The 22,410-nt window shown below is 50.3% G+C and overlaps 1 protein-coding gene across 5 annotated transcripts in view; it reads right to left on the reverse strand.

Moving 5' to 3' along the window:
* CBFA2T2 (CBFA2/RUNX1 partner transcriptional co-repressor 2) overlaps positions 1–22,410 on the reverse strand; it is a 62,079-nt gene that overhangs the window by 16,580 nt on the left and 23,089 nt on the right. For all 5 annotated transcript variants that reach the window (XM_065849665.2, XM_065849664.2, XM_071815506.1 and 2 more), the window contains exon 2: positions 1,237–1,380. In XM_065849665.2, coding sequence (XP_065705737.2) covers positions 1,237–1,380 — 144 coding nt within the window. The remainder of the gene's footprint in view (positions 1–1,236; positions 1,381–22,410) is intronic.

Consider the following 22,410-nt stretch of genomic DNA (forward strand, 5'->3'; position numbering starts at 1 on the left):
CACTGACTCTGACAAAAACCCCTTTGGTGCAACTGAGAAGTATAAAGCGAGAATGAACTTCACCACAAGTCACCTCTCTCATCTCTCTTGGAAAGAGCAATTAAGTCATCTGCAATCAGCAGATTCAGGCTCCTTGGCCCTTAGCAGTGTGCCAAGCAACCTCATTGGAAAAATTAATTTCTGTCACTTTGCTAATGGTCGTTTTCTGCCTGAGCAAAAGGAGAGCCATTAAAAACCCCTCAGCGCATAAAGACGGGGACAACGTGTCTGGCAGGATAACCCAGCCATTAGTGCTATTGCCAGCACCACGCAATACATCAGTGCGTGTCCTGAAAAGAGGCGGATTGTAAATCTCGGAAATCCACTGCCAGCGTGAAACTGAGATATCCCAGACACCACCCCGAACAGCAAAGCAACGCAGAATCAGCTAGGGAGACACTGAGCACGGGAGAAAAAGGGAGAGGAAAGCCTGGAAAATACTTATGTGCCACGTGCAGGGGTCAGATAACTCCATGCCAAATAAAGTAAAGCAGCTTTGCTCTGGAACGATGATTTTTAAAATACAGTAAATGGCTTAAATGTCAGCTAAGGGAGGAAAAAAAGAGCCTGTGCTCTTTCCACCTCGTCCATGGAGCCACCTTTGCACAACCCCTGCCACAAGAGGTTGGTGTGAGGCTGCGCTACGGCTGAGCAGGACGAGGATCAACTGTGGCTTCATGGGAAAGATCATAAAGAGAAGATGGAGAAAAGAGAATCTGGGTGGACAGCAAGGAATTCCCAGGGTTGGGAAATTAAAAAGAAGGAAACTTTCTAATCTCAGCTGCAGAAACACTGTCTGCAAAGTGAGATACAGCAGAGCGGGAATTAACTCCTCCGAAAGATACAGTGAAAAGCTCAGCTCTTGGTTTGTTTGAAGCCAGCCTGATAAAATACTTCAATTTCTTAAGGAGTTTATGGTGGAAATCAAGGCTGCATCTGCAAGAAGGTCTCAAGGAATCACCAGGAGCAAGGTAGGAGCAGGTAGGGAGGCTGGGGAGGATTACAGACCCTGTTATTTGTCCTGCATACACAGCAGGAAAGCCCCAGTCCCCCCTTCCTTACAGCCATGCAGCACTGCTAAAGCTCCCTGTGCTGGCGAGCAGCCCTGGCCCATGGCTGAGACGTCCTCGCTGACTTCTATAAGCAGAACCTTTCCTCCTAGAGCTGGAGGGAAAAGCAGCGTTCCTGGGGTCTTACGTGCAGTTGGGGTGAAGGACACCGGCCGGGGGCCACCGGGGTTCACGGGGGGCAGCGGCGGCATGTTGGGAGGAGAGGACCTGGACTGTATCTTCACTTCCACGGGCGATCCGGGCATCACTGGCACCCTCTTCTCACCTGCAACTGTATGAAGAGAAGGTGGTAGCGCTTAGTGACAGTCACAGACCAGCATTTCCCTGCCTAGCACACAAACTACATAGCAAGGGTGAGGACAGGGGCGAGAGGGGATAGGGGGCAGGCACCCGGGGTGCGGAGGGTGTCCCAAGATGCTGCCAGGCAGGCTCAGGGTGCCTGTGTTCACCATTCCAGTCCCCCAACTGCATCTTCTTACCCCTTACACCCCAAGATGCTTCCTCAAAGTATTTCTGCCTGTTTGGTTTGCTTCCCCCACCGCTTAAGATCCCCTTGGTGCCCCCAGGTGTGCTCACACGCATGGGGCAGAACCGGCGAGGGGTGCGAGGTTTAACCCCCAGCCCCGCTCCCCAGCCAGCACAACCAGGCTCTGAACCAGACACCCTGGCAAACAGCGCCCTGACCAGTCTGGCGTGTTTGCTTTTTAAAAACAATCCTCATAAATTAAATGTTCCTGTACCTCTTTTCCCTTGCAAGGGGTGGACCTCGCTGCACCCCGTGTTCACAGAATCCCAGAATGTCAGGGGTTGAAGGGCCCTGGAAAGCTCATCCAGTGCAATCCCCCATGGAGCAGGAACACCCAGCTGAGGTTCCACAGGAAGGGGTCCAGGCGGGTTTGAATGTCTGCAGAGAAGGAGACTCCACAGCCTCCCTGGGCAGCCTGGGCCAGGCTCTGACACCCTCACCCCCAACAAGTTTCTTCTCATATTCAAGCGGAACCTCCTGTGTTCCAGTTTGCACCCATTGCCCCTTGTCCTGCCACTGGTTGTCACCCAGAAGAGCCTGGCTCCATCCTCCTGACACTGCCCCTTTCCATATTGATCCCCAGGAATGAGTCCCCCCTCAGTCTCCTCTTCTCCAGCTCCAGAGCCCCAGCTCCCTCAGCCTTTCCTCACACGGCAGATGCTCCACTCCCTTCAGCATCTTGGTGGCTGCGCTGGACTCTCTCCAGCAGTTCCCTGTCCTTCTGGAAATGAGTTCTCTCACCAGCCCTGAGACAGCTCAGTGGTGCAAGAGCCGCCCAGTTTGGGGGTGTGCGGGGAGCATCGGTGCAACAGGGCAGCAGCTGTGCCAGCAAGTGACCGAAATGGTCACGGCGTTGTAAAAACGAGATTAAATCGGCTCCACACTCCTCCTCTCCTGTGCGAAGTCTCTAGGGTCTAATCCAGCCCCGGATCGCATCAGAGCTGCTTTCTCAGCCTCTAAGGGTCCCTCTTGAGGACTCAAAGTCTCCTGAGACATCCCAGCTCAGCTGAGCGAGGGCTGCACTCCCAGCTCCAGCATGGCTGGAATCAGCCTAAAAAGACATCCTGGGGTGAAGTGAGAGAGAAAGAGGAAATACGCGCTCATGCAAACCTGGGGGTTTTTGCGTGAGGTTTTTTTTGCGTTTGTTTTGTTTTTAAACTCCAGACAGCTCAGCGGACAAAGCCTAAAGCACCTCCCAAAGCGCAGCTCCCATGGGAGCCAACAGCCCCTCTGTGCCGGGGTGTCCGTGACGCGGTGCCACAGCTCGTGACCACGGACAAGGCGACACGATGCGAATCGTCCCTCCAAAACCACCGTCACCACTCCCTGCTCCCCCAGCCGCCGCTCGCCTCGTTCAATTAGGTCGCTAACGAGTTGTGACCGTGCTCCAGCAGTATTAAAGCGCACGCTGCAATCTAATCGAATGAGATTGCAATCTCTTTCGTAACCCACAGTTTTTACAAACGTCTATCAGCTGTAAGAAACTCAGCTTTCAAGTTCTGGCAAATCAATTAAATGTTGTGTTCCCGTAAAGCGGGGAAGCACGGAATGGATGGCAAAGTTCTGCACTGAAATACAACCACAAGACCGGCTGCTTTGCAGCTCCTGACAATAAAAACGCTGCTTTCGAGAGCAAAAAATACATGAGTTGGCGCTCGAGCCCTTCGTGCTGCTGGCCTGGAATGGGCTCCGGGAGCCACCGGCACCTGCGCTGCCACCACACACCAGCACGAGCCGCCTCGTTTATTTTCCGTATGGCAAGTCATCGTTAACGCCAGCAAAGTAACAAACCAAGTTCATTATGACGAGCAGGTTTTTTTGGCTGTCTGCAGGACAATCCGTGGAAGGGGGAGCAGAAATGAGTGTATGCAGAAAATTCATGCTCTCCTGCTATTTCAATGGAGCTGGAATAACTGAGGTGGCAGGGCTGGAATTGCTATAAAACCTGTGTCTACAACACTTGCACAGCAGAAAGTCTGTGTCTGTATTTATTTAAATGTTTCTCAAAAATAAAAATCATTCTAGGCTTTGCTTTCCTCAACAAAGTGGGGACCCACCACACGCACTATTAGTTTTAACATGGAATAATTTTACTAATATAATATTGCAAACTACTATTCACATCCGTTTGGTCACCCTTTCCTATGGTTTAATACAGATGTGCAGACTCTGCCTCTCACATCCACACATGAAGACGACGTTCAGGGGCATAACAATACATTGACGTAGGACGAGGACATCACTCGTGCACGTAGGTACCTATGGCAGCAGGTGAGTTTGTTGGCAACAGCAGGAGACAAACCCCTGTCTTTCCTCCCACTTGAAATAAATGCACAAAAGAGTCAGAGCCCAATTTGTGCATGAAGTTAAGGTTGTTTCTAGCACAAAAAGTTTGAGCTCACTCCCCCAGGTAGGGAAACATATGACTCAGGCAAAGCAGCGCTAATTGTGCTCATGTACCGCTCGGTGCCCCATGGCCATCAGGGGATGGAAACGTGTTTGCTCAGAACACAGGAATAATTGCAGAACCGTGAGCTAATCCATGAGAACCACGACCCGTTTGCACATCGTGCATGGACAGGGACGGGAGATGCGGTTCGCGCTTTTCTCTGCGAGTTCTGTGCGCGGCTGTGGGGATGCTGAGCGCATCACATTCACCGCATTGCTCCCGCCTGCGGCTCCTGCTTCCCAATCATCGACACCTGGCCCCCCGCCTCGCTCCATCACCTTCACCCCTTCCCGTGAAAGTCTCTTCCCCTGGAGTATACGGACAACCAGACATTGCCACGTTCCGCAGACAAACACAGCGTGAAACCAATCCGTAAGGTTTCTACTCTTGCCTCCTAAAACGCTCCTAAGGCACATTAAGGAAGCAGAACTAATTTAGTTAATTTACAGGGAAAAAAGTTACATGGATTTTAGAACCCCAGAATAAACCCAGCTCCTGTATGAGACACCAAAGCCCACAAGAAGCCAACACTTTCCTTCCTGAGCTCACTCCAACAGACAAGAAGCAAACAGGACTGTTAAATTTAAAAGCTTCCTGCTAATGACCTGGGGCATCTATAAACGCAGATAAAAACCACCTTCCTAAAACTCCTCATTTTTAGCCTAAACACATCCATTTAATGAGAATCATGTGAGCAAACCAGACTGTGAACAAGGACTTGATTTAGCCTTGAGCTGATCTGGGTCTAAAAATGAGTCGGTGTGATAGTCCCTGGAGAAACGCCACCTTCACTGTTCAGAAATCTTTACTGGCTCACCAGCGGCCTCCAGACACACAGAGATGCTGAGATGCTCCTCAAAACGCCTGCAAGTCACTCCACCATACCGGCCATCTGGAACCACACAAATGCCACAGTAGATTCTTAGATGATGCTTTACAAAGAATAATTTGTCAATGACCGAATACTCCAAGTGTCAGAGCAGGACACCTGCCTAAACTGGAAACATTGGGTTGTTCTCCTTCAAAAACTCCTCCTTCCAGACCCTACCTGGACTTAGTCTTGGCTTGATGCAAGAAGAGTTTCATCATCTCCAAATGCCGACGAAGCCTGAGGACCAGATCTCAGCGCAACGGGAGCTGCAGGTTCCAGGTGTCGCAGAGCTGGCTCAGGACAGCTGTAGCACACATGGCTTTATACTGTGTGCCCTATATATTCACGTGTCCCATTTAGGGAGCCCAGGTGTGCAGGAGACCAGAAAGCCCCAGCACTTTGAATACACCTGAAACCCTTCATCCTTCCGCTCTCCACTCACACGCCAGAAGGCCCCGGTTTTATTTGTTTCTCCGCGTTGACTTTCAGTACGCACCCTATTGCCTTTGCTGCTCCAGTTCTCATCCGAGCGTAACAAATTAAAAAGGAGCATATGCTAAGATTAAGCGCAGCTAATGACTTTTGTTTTTGGAGAGGAGGATGAGCTAAGTGAGACACCAGGGTAGAACACCAGGGGCAAAGCGGGGTCTCGACCGCTCTTCGGAGAAGTTGCGCTCCTGGGGACCAAGACTCCAGTTCTACAACACAGCAGCACATTTCAGAGGGGCGGTTTCAACACCCACGGATTTAATCACGCTTATTTTCTTTAAAGAAGGCTTCCACCTTTGGTGTTTAGTGCAAAGACGGTGTTGCTGTGATAGGTAAGCTCTGAAGAACAGCCAGCATTTACTCGCGTTGCAAACTGTACACAGAAGCTGCTTTATTCATCTCTTCATGCCTGTGGGTTTGAGAAGAGGCACCAAAAATATAGTCACAAGTTGGGGAGTGTCTGAAGTACACTGGAATTTAAACTAATCCTTAAAATGCCTTTGAAAATTAGAGAATAAACTAAGTAAGGAAAAATAAATAAAAACACTTGATGAGGAAAACAAAACGTTGCCTTCCCCCAAAGAGCAAGAGGAGGACCTGGAGAAGAGCGCCAGGAACAGCCCTGCTTGGCAGACAGACACAGCCTCCTCCCCATCCACTTCTCCGAGTTCAAAATATAGTTCTGACAAATGGCAGAATAATATCAGCATGGGCGATCTATATTTATTAAGAAAAAGCGGGTCGCGAACCTGCCTCGCATCCTTGCTGGGGCCAGGACTCCCAGGCTGCATCCCACACGCACGGTCCCGTTTGGAAGAGGCGATGGACAGTTATGTAGAGCCTGGGCCGGTGATGCTCCGGAGCAAGGCTTCATCCCGAGAGCAAGGGAAGAGGGAAAGAGCCACTGCCCCGGTGCACCAAATGCAGGTGCTCTGTATGAATTTACACCGGCTGTTGTGCTCTTTTTCCAAGCAACAAGCAATAGGATGAGAGGAAACGGCCTCAGGTTGCACCAGGGCAGGTTGAGGTTGGATCTGGGGAACAATTTCTTCCCCAAAGGGCTGTGGGGCGTTGGAACAGGCTGCCCAGGGCAGTGCTGGAGTCACCATCCCTGGAGGGCTGGACAGACGGACATGAGGTTCTCAGGGATGTGGGTTAGTGCCAATGTTGGGTTATGGTTGGACTCGATGGTCTTGAGAGGTTCTTCCAACCAAAATGATTCCATGATCCTATCTGCATGGGTACAATTTAGCACCATCCAGCAGCCCTAATGAGCGAGCACACGGAGTATGCACAGGCTCCAGAACCCTGCTATCAGCTCAAGGCAGCAAAGCCTTTCCTTCTCCATCTAGAGAAATGGATTTCAGGCTGTGGCTGCCTGGTTGGAGGGCACATGCACCACAAGCACCGATATATTTGAGGCCTTTTTGACACAGGTGTAGGGTTCCCCTTGATTCACAGCTGCAAGAGTTAAGAAGGAAGGAGGGACCTGCCTGGCCTGGAAGTGATTTTGTAGATCTCCTTTATAAATCAGCTGCAAGGACTCTGAACCGCTTCTCACAAACCGATCTGCCAGACTGAAGCACTCCAGCTTATCATGCTTCAGCTTTTTGCAGAAGTCAAACCACAAAACTCATTGGAAGAAATAAGATACAATCGCATTAAACATGAGACAGCACTGTGCAACTGGCACTTGCACACAGATAAGGGTTTGCATTTTCCTCTTACAGTCTGCAGGATGGAGAGAGAAGACCCGAAAATCAGACCTTGTCAACAAGGCTTTGGCCACTAAGTGGCTACATTAAAGCCTATACATTAATAAAATTTGGGTTGAGCTGATGTCTTTTGTGCAAAACACTCTGTACAAGGGGCTCATCAGTGGTTCAGAGTCAGAGGAGTGAAAGCATGCCATGGTTACACACAGAAAGAAGAGGTTTAACCGGAGCAGATGTTTTCAGTTTTCATCTAGAACAGGTAGAACGTGCTCATAAAAGGCCACTCCTCACCTCAAAACGTCAGGAGCCCAAAATGCACACCTGTCTCTTGAGAGCAAGGGACTGGAGGATCACCCCAGCGGGAGCATCCAAGGTTAAGGCTGGCAGGAGAAACCCTTTGGTCACCCAGGAGCCAGGTCCAAGCTCGCTACGCAGGCTCATCCTGGAGCCAGCGGACAGACAGACACCTCCAAAGGTCATTCAGCCCACCCCAAAACATCCACCAAAGCACGGGAGATACGCCACACTCCAGCACCTCTCCTTACACTGGCCCTACCACCTCAGCTGACTACTTGCTCTAGAAGCATCTATGATAATTCACCTACAAATCAGCAAGACGAACCCTTTCTACAAACAGCCCTTGGAACCAGGGGCTCATTTCCCCACTGTTTACATGGGTAAGAGCCTCTGGTTTAAGACAGAGCAATGCAAAGCTTGTCTAAATGGGTAAAGAGACTGTTTGAAAGAGGAAAGCAAAGGAAGGACAGAGCTCGGTGGCCTCTTGGGTGGCTGGCAGGGCCCGGCCTACAGCCCAGGAGAGCTGGTTTAAGATAATCAGCTCAATAGATCATCCTGGAGAAAAAGCCAGGGAAATGGCCCAAACCACCCGTTGCAGTCCAAACACGGCTGTGACGAGAAGGACACGCTGCAGTTGGCTCGTGTTGTCGCAGGGTTCCCTGTTGAGCGTCTGAATGCAAACGAGAGGCAGCATCAGCGTAACCTGACCTGATAATGTAAATAGGGTGAAATGAAATATGGTTTGCCACCTCCCCAGCTTTGGCGAATGTTTATTTTGAATAACATGCTTATCTGCTCCAACTGCTCACCATCTGTTTTCAGTCTCCACCAAGCTAATATTTTTCACATTTAGGAACTGAGAAATGGGAAGAATTACATTTAAATTTTATTAACATCTTTCCTCCGCTCTAAGGTTGCCTTTCCCTCCCCTTGACGGCTCTAAGCCATCTGTGGAGCACCTCTGCAGTTCTCCAAGGCATGCAGATGAGAGGTTATCTATTCACAACCAAGAGCATTGCTACTCAGGCGCCGTTCGCTGCTGCTCCGCTGCAATCCCTCCATCACCTGCTCCAGCCAGCCTTCCCCAAGCTCAAACTGAAATCGCATCACCGAGCAAAAAGCCAACGTTTTCTCATTTTGCAGCATCACGGCATCAGAAAGCGATGGAAAGGGAAGGCTGAAGATAAGCATCAAAACAAGGCAGCCAATCGAGCAGCCTTAGGAAAAAATAAAGGATGACTGGGTTAGCTGTAGTTTAGTAGACAGGGAAATGTTACGAGGTTTTGAGTCAAGATTACATTTCTATACAAATATTGACATTTATTTGCACATAAGGTGGTTTCTAGAGGTCTCCCTTTGCTTGAGTCAATAAATGAGAACATATCACCAGATCTGGGGGACACAAAGCATGGCACACAAACAGCAAATATTGGTCAGCTGAGGTCCCTCTCTGTCCTCCTCCCTCCACGCCAAAGCGCGGAGTTGGCCAAGACCATACTCCAGCATCTGCTGCAGCGGGGAACTTACGTTACGATACTTCCCCCGCCAAATGCGATCAGCCTATTTTTACCCTGTTTAGCTCAGTTCCATAGCACATCCCGGCTCCTGAGCTGCGAGATGCTGTGGGAGGGGAGAGGACTCGGCACCTCGCCGGAGAGCCTCGCACCACACGGGAGGGAGCTGCCGAGCCCGGGACAGGCGGTTTATAAATCAAAAATAAACGCATGTATCTCCATTGCCATCTATTCCTCTCCCACACGCAGCTGTTTCACTTTAAATCTCAATTCAATGTGAAACTCAGATAGGAGAACTTGAAAGAGCAAAGTACGTTATCGCTCGCAAACAGTCCAGAAATCAGTTAATAAGGGAAATAAGATTAATAATTTATTCCTGGAGGCAGACTGCAGATCTCTATCGGTCTTGCCCTTCAGTGATTTTTATGAAAACCTATTAATGTCCCTGGCTGTACAAAGTCCCTGGTAGCGCGGGGTGGACTGCAGAGCAGTTCTGCTGTGCTCCCACCTGGACGAGACGGTGGCAGCTCCGGCTCTGCCCTCGCCTTGGCCACACCAGCCCCATCGGCACAACCCATCCTGCCTTGCCAGCTCCAGGTTCCTCTTGGCCCGGGGACCCCCACCACGGCCACCGGTGCAAACCCACGGCTGCAGGATCCAGCCCACAAACCATCGCCTCCAGCAGCCCCAGCGCGGGGTACACAGCAAACCCCACAAATTCTGGTCGCCTCACTTCTACGAGAACAGAAACCACCTTGGGGTGGTAGCCCCAGCTCTCCTGCTCTCTTTTCCATGAAGGAAGGAGGGAATAGTTACTCAGACCATAAAAGCTGCCCTAAAAACCATTTACATGCGGCGCAGCAGCCACCTGGGAGCTCTGGCTGCTGTTACCAACACGCCGCAGCAATTCCCTTCCCACGCTGCCAGTCTTGGGGACCCAAGTTCATCTCGTGATGTCCCCACCAACACCTTTTGCTCACTGGCTGCCTCAAAGGGACACAGTGACCCCTCCTCATCCTCGCCAGCCGCCCCGAAGGCAGGGATATGTTCTGAATGTATTCCTGGAGAGCAAAGCCTACAGAGCAGCCAGTGTTCCAGTGTGAGGATGGGGACGGCTTTGGGGATCAGGGGAACTGCTCCTCCCTCCCCAAAACCACCCTCCGACTGCTCAGAGCTCCTTGGGCAGGGGACTGCGTTCCAGCAAAGCCAGAGGTGCTCACTAATTCACGTGGGTAGTCACTGTTCAAGTATTTTAGTAATTTTTCATCATTTCACTGTTCCGTCTAAAGTTACAGAATAAAGACTTTTTTCTTTTTAATCACCCACCACTATTACGATATTAAGAAACATTTACTCCTCTGCGCTATTTACTTATTAGGCTAAAGCGCTCCGAATGAAAAATGAAAGCAGTTACAGATATCAAACAGGCAATTATCACAATCATGGCAAAATTAGTTCTTAAAAGTCTCAGCCTGCCGCAGCGCTCTCCAAACCCCCCGGCTCGGAGCGAAACCACGGTGGCGGGAGCACACTTTCCAGATGGGAACATCTGTCTCTCATTTGCCGCAGGGAAGAAAACACCAGGAAGATTAATGGCTCCCAAGTCCGGTGGAGCACAGACACAACACGTACAAAAGGGAGACCGGGTAGGAAGAGACTCGGAGCAACAGCTGGCTATCAAAGACTTCTTTTTTTTTAAATGATTATTTTGTGGGGCTTATGCATATGGAGAAATGTTATGTCAGGGAAAAAAGAGTCTTAGTTTCACTTATAGGAAATGCAATGTACAGCAAAAGGAAGAATTGAGTTAGCCATGCTCATATGAATAATACACAGCACTTTCACCGTTCTTCTAGGTAGGAAAAGGCATTTTAAAAGTTGGCTTTAAGTGGTTCCCCCCAAAAAGGTCTGAAATCCCTCTCTGCCCAGAGCAGCAAGGCCATGGATGGGGCGATTCACCAAACACCAAGTTTACTCCAGAGGGCAGAAAGTGACACACCAGGACAGGACAGCGCAGCCCCGGGCAGTGCCGGCACCCAAGCTCCATTCCCATCGCCAGTGTCTGGAACCTCGGCTGCAGTTCAGGGACCGCATCTATGGAGGTTCTGGCGACGCCGTGCAGCCCAAACCGAAGCACCAGCCGCTGCTGCACGATGTGGACCGAACCCGCTGGCTTTACCCCTGGTTTGGCAGCACGGTGAGCACCCCAACGCCAAAGCCACCAGCTCTGTCACCACTCCGCGCGTGTGTCACCACGTCCCCCCGCAGCTTTGACAGCCGCAGCAGCGTTTCTGGATTGTGGAGGCACCCATTACGACAACTCCTATATCTAATTAGCAGTCTAGTCCTTGATACCTATTCAATACCCATCAGCTGGCATAAGCCCTCTCTGGAAGAGCACCGGGCTGTTGTAACCATTAATAACAGCATTAAATGCAATGAACTCGGAAAGAGGACTCACGTTTTGAAGAAGGAAAAATTCAGAACTGTAAAACTTCAGGCGTTTGCAAGCGCTGGTTTTAAAATAAAGTTGCGCTAAGCTGTGCTGAGGTATGAAGAAAATAATCTGCTACCAAAAATCCCATGGGTGATATAGAAGAACAATCTATCACTGTAATTTTGGGAGTGGAAATCTCTGTTTCTTTCTGCTTAGGCTAAATGCTGTGGAGTAAATCAAGGTGCAGATTCATACCTGCAAAAATGTGACCCAAAAGGGAGAAAACACAACAAAACAAGCTTCAACTTTTGAAGGCGTTTTCCACCTTAAAAGAGGCTTTGAGACAGCCCTTAGCATATGATTTTATCTAGCACTCATAAATCCTTTTAAAACTTGCATTGCTGGCCATTTAACAAGCAGCTCCACCCTTCCCCTGCTCTCCACAAGAAACACACGCTCAGCTCCATTTTGTTACCTTCCTCGCTAACCCAGCAGTACCAGGAAAGCGGTGGCAGAGCCCAGGGAGCAGTGTTTAATTGGCATCATCCTCTTATTACTAATTAGCTCTGAGGGGCTCTTCACAGCTCGTAATGGTCAATAGAAACGTATCCACTGATTGAAAGGAGCAGAGATGCTGGAACAGGAAGCCAGGCCGTGGTGGCACCATCGTGACAGCCCCTGCCGGGCTCTCTGGTCACACTTGTGGGTCTGGAGGAGCCTCGGGGAGGCTCCGGGCTTGGCTCACCCAGGTAAAGCGTTCCCGGAGGGTTCTGGCTGTCGTGCAGTTTCTCTGCAGCGCATCCTGCACAAGAGGCTCTTGCACAGACGTTGCAGTTCGAGGTGTCACAACATCGGCGCTGCTCGTTGCTTAAAATCCACCAGCAGGACCTCGACAGAAGAGGTTTAAGCCACAGATCCATCTCACCAGTGCTCAACGAGCCGCACTTGCGAGCCTGGGGCCCTGTGCCTCCTCAGCTGCCCGCTTCCTTCTTCAACAAAACGGCTCGGAAAAGGGGAATCTGCAAAAAGCATTTCAGCAGCAGCAGTGCTGGGGTTTTGAGCACCGTATTCTGAGACACCAGGCTAGCGACCTGTCTTTTTCACTGCCTGCTGTTTTATATCCAAGCCTTAGTTTCAGTATTAAAATAGTTTCAGTAGGAAAAATGAAGTTGTGAAAGAGGAGGTAATTTTCTAGCCAATTCTGTAAGAAATTTAGGAGATATCGAAAAAGATGCTGTTTCTGGGTCAGTGCAGCAAGTTCTTTTGCTTAAAGCCTCCCACCAGCGGTGCCTCCTTTCCAAATATAAAGCAGAGTCCAGCAAAGAGTCTCCCTTCTCTGGACAGAGTTCACCCATCGCCAGGCAGCTCCAGGGGCTGGAGTTCCACCAAACTTTATATAAAAATAGGCCAATTAATTATTGCTGTCTACAAGTACCTGAAAGGAGGTTGGAGCATGGAGGGTGTTGGTCTCTTCTCCCAAGTAGCAACTGATAGGATGAGAGGAAACGGCCTCAAGTTGCACCGGGGAGGTTTAGATTGGATATTTGGAAACATTTCTTCCCGGAAAGGGCTGTGGGGCATTGGAACAGGCTGCCCAGGGCAGTGCTGGAGTCACCAGCCCTGGAGGGGTTTAAAAGGTGTTTAGACAAGGTTCTTACGGACATGGGTTAATTACATAGTTAGGTTAGGTTATGGTTGGACTTGATGATGCTGAGGGTCTCTTCCAACTAAGTGATTCTATGATTCTACGAAATCGATCAAGGAGGAACATAGAAAAGACTTGGGAAGTCTTTCATCCCCATTATTTACAACTTCCTACAAGTGCTGAAGTCCCAACTGTGGACACAAGGTTCCCCAGCCCAACGCCGGCCCTGGCTCCACCAGCGCGGCCCTGCAGAGCCAGCAGTGCTGCTCACACCAACACCCACCTCGCTGTCCTGCCAGGGCACCCAAGGCAGCCAAGACTCGCTAATCACACCATAACTCAGGCTGGCTCGCTTTAGAGAGTGTCTCACTCACTTGGGCGCTAAGCACATTAACTGCTGCCCAGCTAACATTCGCTCCCGATCAATGACACACACAGGAGTCCTGCCAAGATGACAATTCTGCCTCTTAAAAACACTCCTCGTGTCACTAGACAAATTGCTCTTCCCCTTCACCCCTCAAGCCCACCAGCACGTGGGAAGCTTTCCAGCATCCCATGGAGCTGGCAGCACAGGAGGAACACATTTTGGGATGGGACTTAGAGGTGTTTAGGGGCCTGATGATATAGATGTGCACCCACTCAGCTTTGGGAGTGGGGACACCAGTGTGGCGCTGGACCAGGAGCCAGCACCTCCTGCAGGTCCCAGGCATGGAGAGATGGAGGTGGGCAGGAGAGCCAGTCAAATTCACTGCTTCTGGGGCTCTTCAGGGAATGAACCCAGCAGACACAGACATAGAATAGCATCATATTAATTGGAAAAGACCTTTAAGATCACCAAGTTCAGTTGTTAACCCAACACTGTCAAGTCCATCACTAAATCCCATGTCCCAAAGAACCTCATTTACGCATCTGTTCAACCCCTCCAGGGATGGTGACTCCAGCACTGCCCTGGGCAGCCTGTTCCAATGCCCCACAGCCCTTTGGGGAAGAAATTGTTCCCCACATCCAACCTCAACCTCCCCTGGGCAACTTGAGGCCGTTTCCTCTGCTCCTGGCGCTTGTTCCTGGGGAGCAGAGCCCGACCCCCCTGGCTCCAAGCTCCTTTCAGGCAGTTCAGAGATCAGAAGGTCTCCCCTCAGCTCCTGTTCTCCAGCTGAACCCCCCAGGTCCCTCAGCCGCTCCCATCACACTTGTGCTCCAGCCCCTCACCAGCTCCGTTCCCTCCTCTCAACTCGCTCCAGCACCTCAAGGGTTTTCTTGGTGTGAGAGTCCCAAAACTGACCGCAGGATTCAAGGTTTGGCCTCCCCAGCAGTAACTGTCTCTGCTGTGTTCCATCCTCACGGGCAGCTGAGGTGGAGGTTCTCCACGGACAACCTCTGGAGATTCTCCATGGACAACCTCTGGAGGTTCAGCGACGCACAGGGACTGCAGAGTGACGGTGTTGGCTCAGCTGCTAATGCACTTGCTTTCAAAGCATTTACTGCAGCACAGCACACAGAAGACTTTCCAACTCATCACTCTTAGGATTGCCCTAAACTAGTTACTAGTAACCTACGTTAGCTTGGTCACCATCAACTGCTGCACAAGGAAAAGACACAGATGACATTAACCAAGAAGTGTGACCATCAAAATTGCAAACCCAGGAAACAGAGAGCCCACTCTACACACAAATAAACATCAGCAAACCACAAGTTTGTTTCAAAGTGCTATTTTCCTCTCCTGGTCACAGTGCCTATAAATTTCCTCTAACGATGCGGCAGTGAGGCAGAGACCCATCTGTGCTTGGGCACAGGTGAGACTTTTCACTATCGTGTAAGTGCAGCCTGCCTTTCAATTACACTCACCAGCCCATTAGGCAAATTAGATTTGCATACGAGAGGATAACTAGAAAGTCAAGAAATAGGCCCTGAAGTAAAATACGTTTTATAACCTACATATCCCTGGGAAGACGTGGACAGTAAGCCTGCCGTTCAGCCCAGGGCTGTGTTTGATGTTGATGGTCTCCAGGTTCCTGCTTCGAGCGCTGCCATGGTTTTGGGGACAGTCTCTCCAGCACGCAGAGATGAAGCCAGACAGAGACATCTGCGCATCCTGCATCCCCACCTCCCCCAAAATATGCCCATTTCTGCAGGGCTTTGCACCACTTGCAGGTTCTGCCTTGTAGTATGCTTGACAGGAGATTAAAATATTACTGGCCCCAGGGAATTTAAATTGATTCCACCTGGGTTTCAATAAACACACCACTAAACGACAGAATTATGTGCAGCACCCTAAGAAGGTGCGCCAGCGCTATGGGATTACACTGGTGTCCCATGTCACCGAGGACATTTGTGTGGACTAAATGGTCCTGCTCAGGCAATCCTGACAAATTAATCTGCCCGCATGTACTTTTTTATTCCTGGTGAGTGTATGCAAACCAGAGACAACCTAGCTCATCTCCCAGATTCCAGATGGCACTTGCAAACCTTGTCTGTGTATCAAATGTTGTTTTTTAGATCAAGTGTCCTTGGTTGACAACACAGAACTTCATGATGCTATCTTTAGAGAGGCCTCTCTGCAAAGAAACACCCTTTGAGCATACGTTACAGGGAATATGCTAGTGTGGCAGGGTTTGTTCAGCGGACGCAAATGTATCTGGAGCTCAGATACGCCAGAACACGCTGAACCTGCCTGAAGATGAAGGGTCATCCAGCTCCCCTCTTAACACTGAGCCCCTATGGAAAAGGCACGTCAACAAGTTAAGATTGCAGACACAGGTTAACGTGCATCGCTGGAGAGGTCAGGATGGGCTCACAAAGTCCGCTCGCACACAAGAGCCATGCTCACCAAAACCCTGCTACACGAGCTAGAGTAGCTGAAAACAGACAAGCAAAATCGGGGGCTTTTCATTCCTCCACTTCTCCTACAGGTTTAGAGATTCTTACCCTGTTCTCCTGTTCATCTAAACGCAAGAGCCTAATAAGAAATAAAGCGATGGTTTTCTTCCTCAAGGTCTTCATTTCCTCCTCCAGATTCCATGTAAAGATAAAAGCAGCACATGCAAAGTACGTTGTGGGTTTTTTTTTAAACAACAAAACTCAACAAAACTTTCAGTTTCACACAGCCCTGAGACTGTAACGTTACCCTCAGCAAAAATATCAGTAGTGGTGGTTAAAAATAACACCACAACCCCCCAAAATCCCACCGCTCTGAGTTGTTCTCTATGCTCCTTAGCTCCAAGAACAAGAATCATTACCTGCATGTGAAAAAGCACAGAACACCCCTGACCTGCACACACCGAGCAGGACACCCGCATTACCAAAGGTTGGGAGAAGACAAAGAAGGTGGCAAACACAAAAGGTTCCAGCACAGCTCATGCCCAGGATCAGAAGGTGACACCAACAGCAGCGAGGTGGCTGCAAAGAACATTTCAGAGCAGCGACATCAGGTGAAGCAGCTTCTTTTGAAAAAAGAAAGTGATCCAGGAGGTAGCTCCTTCCATATTGCAGGCGCTCACAGTAAACACCATATGGCCTGTTAATTTAATTAGGGAGAAGAAACCCCCGAAGTTTTGAGATTTGACTTTGAAGGGTTTAAAACAAGTATGAGGAAAATTGCTCAAGACTCCCTGTTAGGTTGTCTCGCTCACTTCATCCACCTTTCCGACCCGATTTACCTTGTGGCTCTCTCTCCCCACACCCCACAAGCACCTCTAAGGGGCTCAGGTTTTTGTATCTAGAAGTCCATCGCTAGACATGCAGAACCGCCACCATTGCACCTGCATGGCTGCCTCCCAGAACATCTGCTGGTCCACGCCAGGCTGACAAGGTGGGACGGGTCCCTACCAGGATGGAGGTACCTGCAGTACATAACCTGAGGACTTCAGTTCAATCCACCTCCTCAGACGCCAACCAGGATTTTTACTTGAAACCCTCCTCACAAACTGCATCGGTGGGTCCCACCCATCACCGCAGGATGGACCTCGAGGTGGAGGTCAACCTGGCAAATCATGGAATCATAGAATGCCCTGAGTTGGAAGGGACCCACAAGGATCACCACGTCCAACTCCTACCCCTGCACAGGACAAGTGCCGAAGAACCGATGCTGAGACACAAAGTCTTAGGACAAAGCCATTCCCCACCCATAAGTTTGCATTTATGAACCTTGAGATAATCAGCCAAGCTCCAGCCATTCCCAAAGATTTCTGTATCTGAGTACAGACTCACTGCAGCATCTATTTCAGAGTAGCAACACAGACTCTTTGCTCAAAAGGGCTGCATTACCAGAATAAAAAGTCATCGTCTTGAACGTATCTTCCATGTGAAAGACATGGGAGTGGAATGGAAATTCCCTTCTCTGACTCAGGGAGAAAGCGAGTCCAGAGATTGATCACCCCAAGCATCCTCATACAGTTCCTCCACTGGTAAGAGCTGTTTTCTAAAGACTCATCGTAGTCTGAAAACAAGTGGAGAAGTAAAGGAAAAGTCTCTACTGATTTCCCTCTTCTTTTGCTTCACCCTCAAGAAACCACAGTTGTTAACTGGTTGCTCTAAGGAGAGAGGAGAACATCTAGGATCTTTTCTAGACAGAATCCTGCACCCGTGTATCTGCACTGCAACTGTGGCACCTCTGTCACGCCAGAGCGCCCTGCTGGGCTCGGCATGAGCTGCCCCCAGCGTCACCGTAGGGAACGAGGCACCTCCCATGGAAGTGGCTGCTGAGGCACCACCGCGAATGCAAAGGCACAAACCCCACCGATTACCTATGAAATAGCCTCACAAGCCATAACGGCTGAGGTTTGTGGGGCTCTGATGGGCCTTGGTCCTCCAGCAGCCTGCCCAGCCCCAGGCAGAGCATGGAACACCTCGCTTGTGGTGCTTTGAGGACCATCACCCCCAGCAAGCTCCCTGTGAGGAGCCACCAGCACAAACCTCGTCAGCTGCAACGCCGCAGCACAACCAAGCTCCGGAAAAGCCGGCATTTCTCCATAGGGATACAAACTGGAAAGTGGCTGGAAAGCTGCCTGGTAGAAAGGGATCTGGGGGTGTTGGTGACAGCGGCTGAATATGAGCCAGCCTGTGCCCAGGTGGCCAAAAAGCCAACAGCATCCTGGCTTGTGTCAAAAACAGTGTGGCCAGCAGGACTAGAGAAGTGGTTGTGCCACTGTACTCAGCACTGGGGAGGCCAAACCTTGAATCCTGGGATCAGTTTTGGGCCCCTCATCATAAGAAGGACATTGAAATACTAGAGAGAGTGCAGAGAAGGGAACGGAGCTGGTGAGGGGCTGGAGCACAAGTGTGATGGGAGCGGCTGAGGGACCTGGGGGGTTCAGCTGGAGAACAGGAGCTGAGGGGAGACCTTCTGATCTCTGAACTGCCTGAAAGGAGCTTGGAGCCAGGGGGGTCGGGCTCTGCTCCCCAGGAACAAGCGCCAGGAGCAGAGGAAACGGCCTCAAGTTGCGCCAGGGGAGGTTGAGGTTGGATCTGGGGAACAGTTTCTTCCCCAAAGGGCTGTGGGGCATTGGAACAGGCTGCCCAGGGCAGTGCTGGAGTCACCAGCCCTGGGGGGGTTTAAAAGGTGTTTAGACGAGGTTCTTACGGACATGGGTTAATTATATAGTTAGGTTAGGTTATGGTTGGACTTGATGATGCTGAGGGTCTCTTCCAACTGAAATGATTCCGATTCTACTCCAACTGACCAACCTCCAGGCTCGGTCTGGCCTTTGTCACCCCGGTTGTTCGGACAGAAGCACAGGGGAAAGCTTTGCCTGACGCCTCCAGCGCTGGGCCCAGCTGCCCATCTCCTCCCCTGCTGCCTGGCACCAAGCAGCTCAGGGCTGCGTGGGCTGTTCCCCTCATCCTGGAACACGACCCAACCATCCTCCTCCTCGCTGGGCATGCTCTGTGCCCCTGCAGAACAGCCTTGTCCTCCAGTCCCAGGCAGGACATTAAGAGATGTCCCCTGCCCGCTCTGCTGTTCTCAACTGCCAAACATCTCCAGGCAAACCCACGCTGCCCCGACAGCGGGAAACCCGGAGGGATTGTGGGGGGTTTTGGCTTTCATACAACCTGCTGCCCTGCAGATGAACCGCACCAGGAGAAAATCACATTGCTCCTAGATTTCTGTAACCCCAGTCGGTGTGCAGCTTCTCTTGGGCTCCTCTCAACCGTTGACTATGGTCACAAATTAACAACCCACTTGTTCAACTATTTTTTCCCTTCCTTTTCTTTCCAGACCCAGGTTGGGATCTGTGTGTCCCTTCACAGGAGTGCCACAGTGACACGCCAGAGACCAGGCTGTCCCATTTTCGAGCAAAAAAACCCCAAATAACCAAACATCTAAAGCCCAGCAGACTTCTTCCTGCTAGCAAGAAAACCTCCTCTCAGGACACTGCAAACATTTAATTTACTACCAATTGCCCTCCGGTTATTTTACATTTATGGGGCAGGGGCAGAAGAAAGGAAGAAAGCAGGGAGAGGGTGTAATTAGCTTTGCTTGTAAAATGTTCATCCCAGTTGTAACAGCAACTGGAGCCTATCGGGGGCTTAATAGATTTCAGGGTTTTGTTCCCTGTGAGTGCTGAAGTGTCTGTGCGGGGCGGGGGGAATAAAAAAGAGGAAGAAAATATATTAAAAAAAAAAAAAAATCAATAAGTAGATCCTACTTCTTGCCACAACCCCATATGGAAGTAATCAAGCACAAGGGTGGCAGCTGGGGCCAATAACAGTCACCTGCAGTTGAGGGACGTGGGGGTTTGGGATGGGTTTTTAATGCTAATTTCCTGGAGAAACAATGAGGGAGCGGGCGCAGAGCGGCAGCCGAGGGCGGATGAATAGGGACCAGCCAGAACAATGGCTGCACCTGGTGCCGGGAGCCGCGGCGCAGAGCCGGCACGCGGCAACAGCGCACGGCACATCTGTTCCCCCACAATAACCCGCTCCCCCCGACGCTCCGCCAGCATCCCGAGTAATACCGGGTCTTTAAACATGCACAGCTTGCCGCGGAGCAACAGGTTTGGGCTGTGTCGGGGCTGCAGTGTGCTCCTCCTCCTCCTCCTCCTCCTCCTCAAGGCTGCGGAGAGCTCAGTGCTGGTTACCAACACTTCTGGGGCTTTCTTGGTTTATTTTTAGTGAAGGAGATGCCTTTGAAAGGGATGGTTATGTAGCATCCTGCTGTCAGGTCGTGGTGTCCTGGAGGGAAAACTGACTCTTGGCTTTGTAGTTTCCATAGGACCAGAGAGCCACGGAGCAGCTGATCTGCAGCAGTCCTGGTTCTTCTATGTGGTCTTCTGAGCACCTGTGACCGCCCTCCTTCAACAGCACGAATAACGCCATGGACACGAAACGGAGCACGCCAAGGAAATTCAATACACATTATTCTGAAACCTTAAGCTTGGCTTATAAAAATGCCAACTGCCCAGCCTAATAAAAGGCATGATAGTTACACTTTAAAATGTTTTGAAACCTCTGAAATCACCATTGTCCTTTCAGACGTAGGACGCCAACACACAAAGCGGCGCTAAGGTCAAGGTCTTGCCTCAGAAAATTGCTTGCAGACCCAGGGGCTGAACCCAAGCGCACCGTGCTGCACTTTAACTGCGGGTTCATGGCTCGCCAGCTCTTCCCAGCTTCTGCTCTCGCTCCAAACAAAGGTTTTTCCAGCCATTCCCTGAATGCTGCATGAATGGAGACAGTCTCCATCATAAAAATAAAAGTTGAACAGGCTCCCAGAGACCTGCAGTGATGCTGCCCCCGGGGACCGCTCTGGAGTGTCTGTCGAAACACATTTCATACCTAGTGTCTAATGAGCAATCGGATATTGAAATAGTCACTAGATGCTAGGATAAGGGCAAGCTTACAACCTAGCCCAGAACAAGTACAGATAAGCCAACTCTTATTACGGGAAAAAAACCCAACAGGCAACAGATTACCACCATCTCTGTTCAGGTTTAAGAACTAGACAGTGCTGCCTTAAATCCGCTACGTATGCCCAAGTCCTCAAATGACTTTATTCAGCTATCCAGCTATACTATAAACATCGCACATACACGTCAAACAAATCTTGTTCTGTGTCCAAACCCGAAAAGAAACAGAATTGGAGAAAACAAGAGGCCACCTGGCTCGCCCAACCCAGCACAGATCGGCGCTGCCTCCTGCAAGATGCCGCTGCTGGTCACCGCCTTTGTGGGGCAATTTGGGACCAAAGGGCTGGTTGCTGTGAAAACTCGGCTCCTTAAGTCACACCACGCTCTTTCCCTCTTGCCTACTGTCCCCAACGATAACGTTTCCAAGTCACAATCCACTGTGAGCGACGCGCGACAAAGCCCGGTAAAGCAGCAGTGAAATGATTTGGGACTCGCACTCGATCCAACAGACAGGGCAGCATTAAGAAGTGAAACCCCGCTCTGTCAGAACACTGGTCCTGTAAGAGTAAGAGGAAGAAAATGGAAGAAAAAACAAAACGAAACAACCCTAAGAGCCTGACTCACGGTTCACACGAAGAAAACTCCCTTTGCTTTTGGCTTTGGCGAGTTTAAACAAGTCTTTGCAAAAACCAGCAGATGCGACTTGCAAAAATAGCAGCATCTTGGAAGCGAGCAGGGGCCGCGGCTCCAGTCCCCGAGCAGAGCAGAGCAGAACCCGGCTTGGCAGCGCTGCTCTGGCCTTTTCGCTATTGAACGGAGTTTCTGCTCTTTTCCTCGGGGCATTCCCTGTGTGTTAGACTTCTCAGATTAATGATTTGCCTTCAGCAATTCTGCTCCTTCCTCCGACCCTTCAAATCCTTCGCTTGGCTTACTGCACTGCCCTGTGGGCAGTATTTGCTCAAACTGCCTTTGCTTTACCCCCTTTACATTGTGTCTTACGCTGGAATCTCTTAGTTTTGCATTATTTGCAGGTTTCTCTAAGCGATGGATGTACCTGGCTGGGGAGGACCTACATTTAGGTGAAGCGTAAATAGTCTCGAAAATCAGACTGAACATCTTCACCATATTAATGGTGAAAATCATGCAATCCAGCAGACAATTGGGAAAGAAAACAAGTCTTCACTTGGATGTGCTACCCTATTTCTGTAAAATTATCACAACTAGCCACCGAGTTTCTTCCCCAAAATACAGTCACCTCTCTCACCTAAGCACTCGGCTCCTCAGGGACCCCAAATCCTTTCCAAAAATAGAGGAACTCGAGCAGAAAAACAGCTTCCCACAGGGCTTGAGCAAATCAGTTGTTTAATGGCCAAATCGTGCTGCCCTGACGCCGGCAAAACTTCCGCTTGCTTATCAGAGCCCGACCTGCAAAGAAACCGCAGCAGCAGATGCTCCAACACGCTGCGCTGCCCTCACGAATTCGGGAAGATTTCGGCAGAGCCGCAGCAGAGGAG

Source organism: Patagioenas fasciata, chromosome 16, assembly GCF_037038585.1.
Source record: "Patagioenas fasciata isolate bPatFas1 chromosome 16, bPatFas1.hap1, whole genome shotgun sequence".
In the NCBI taxonomy this organism is placed as follows: Eukaryota; Metazoa; Chordata; class Aves; order Columbiformes; family Columbidae; genus Patagioenas; species Patagioenas fasciata.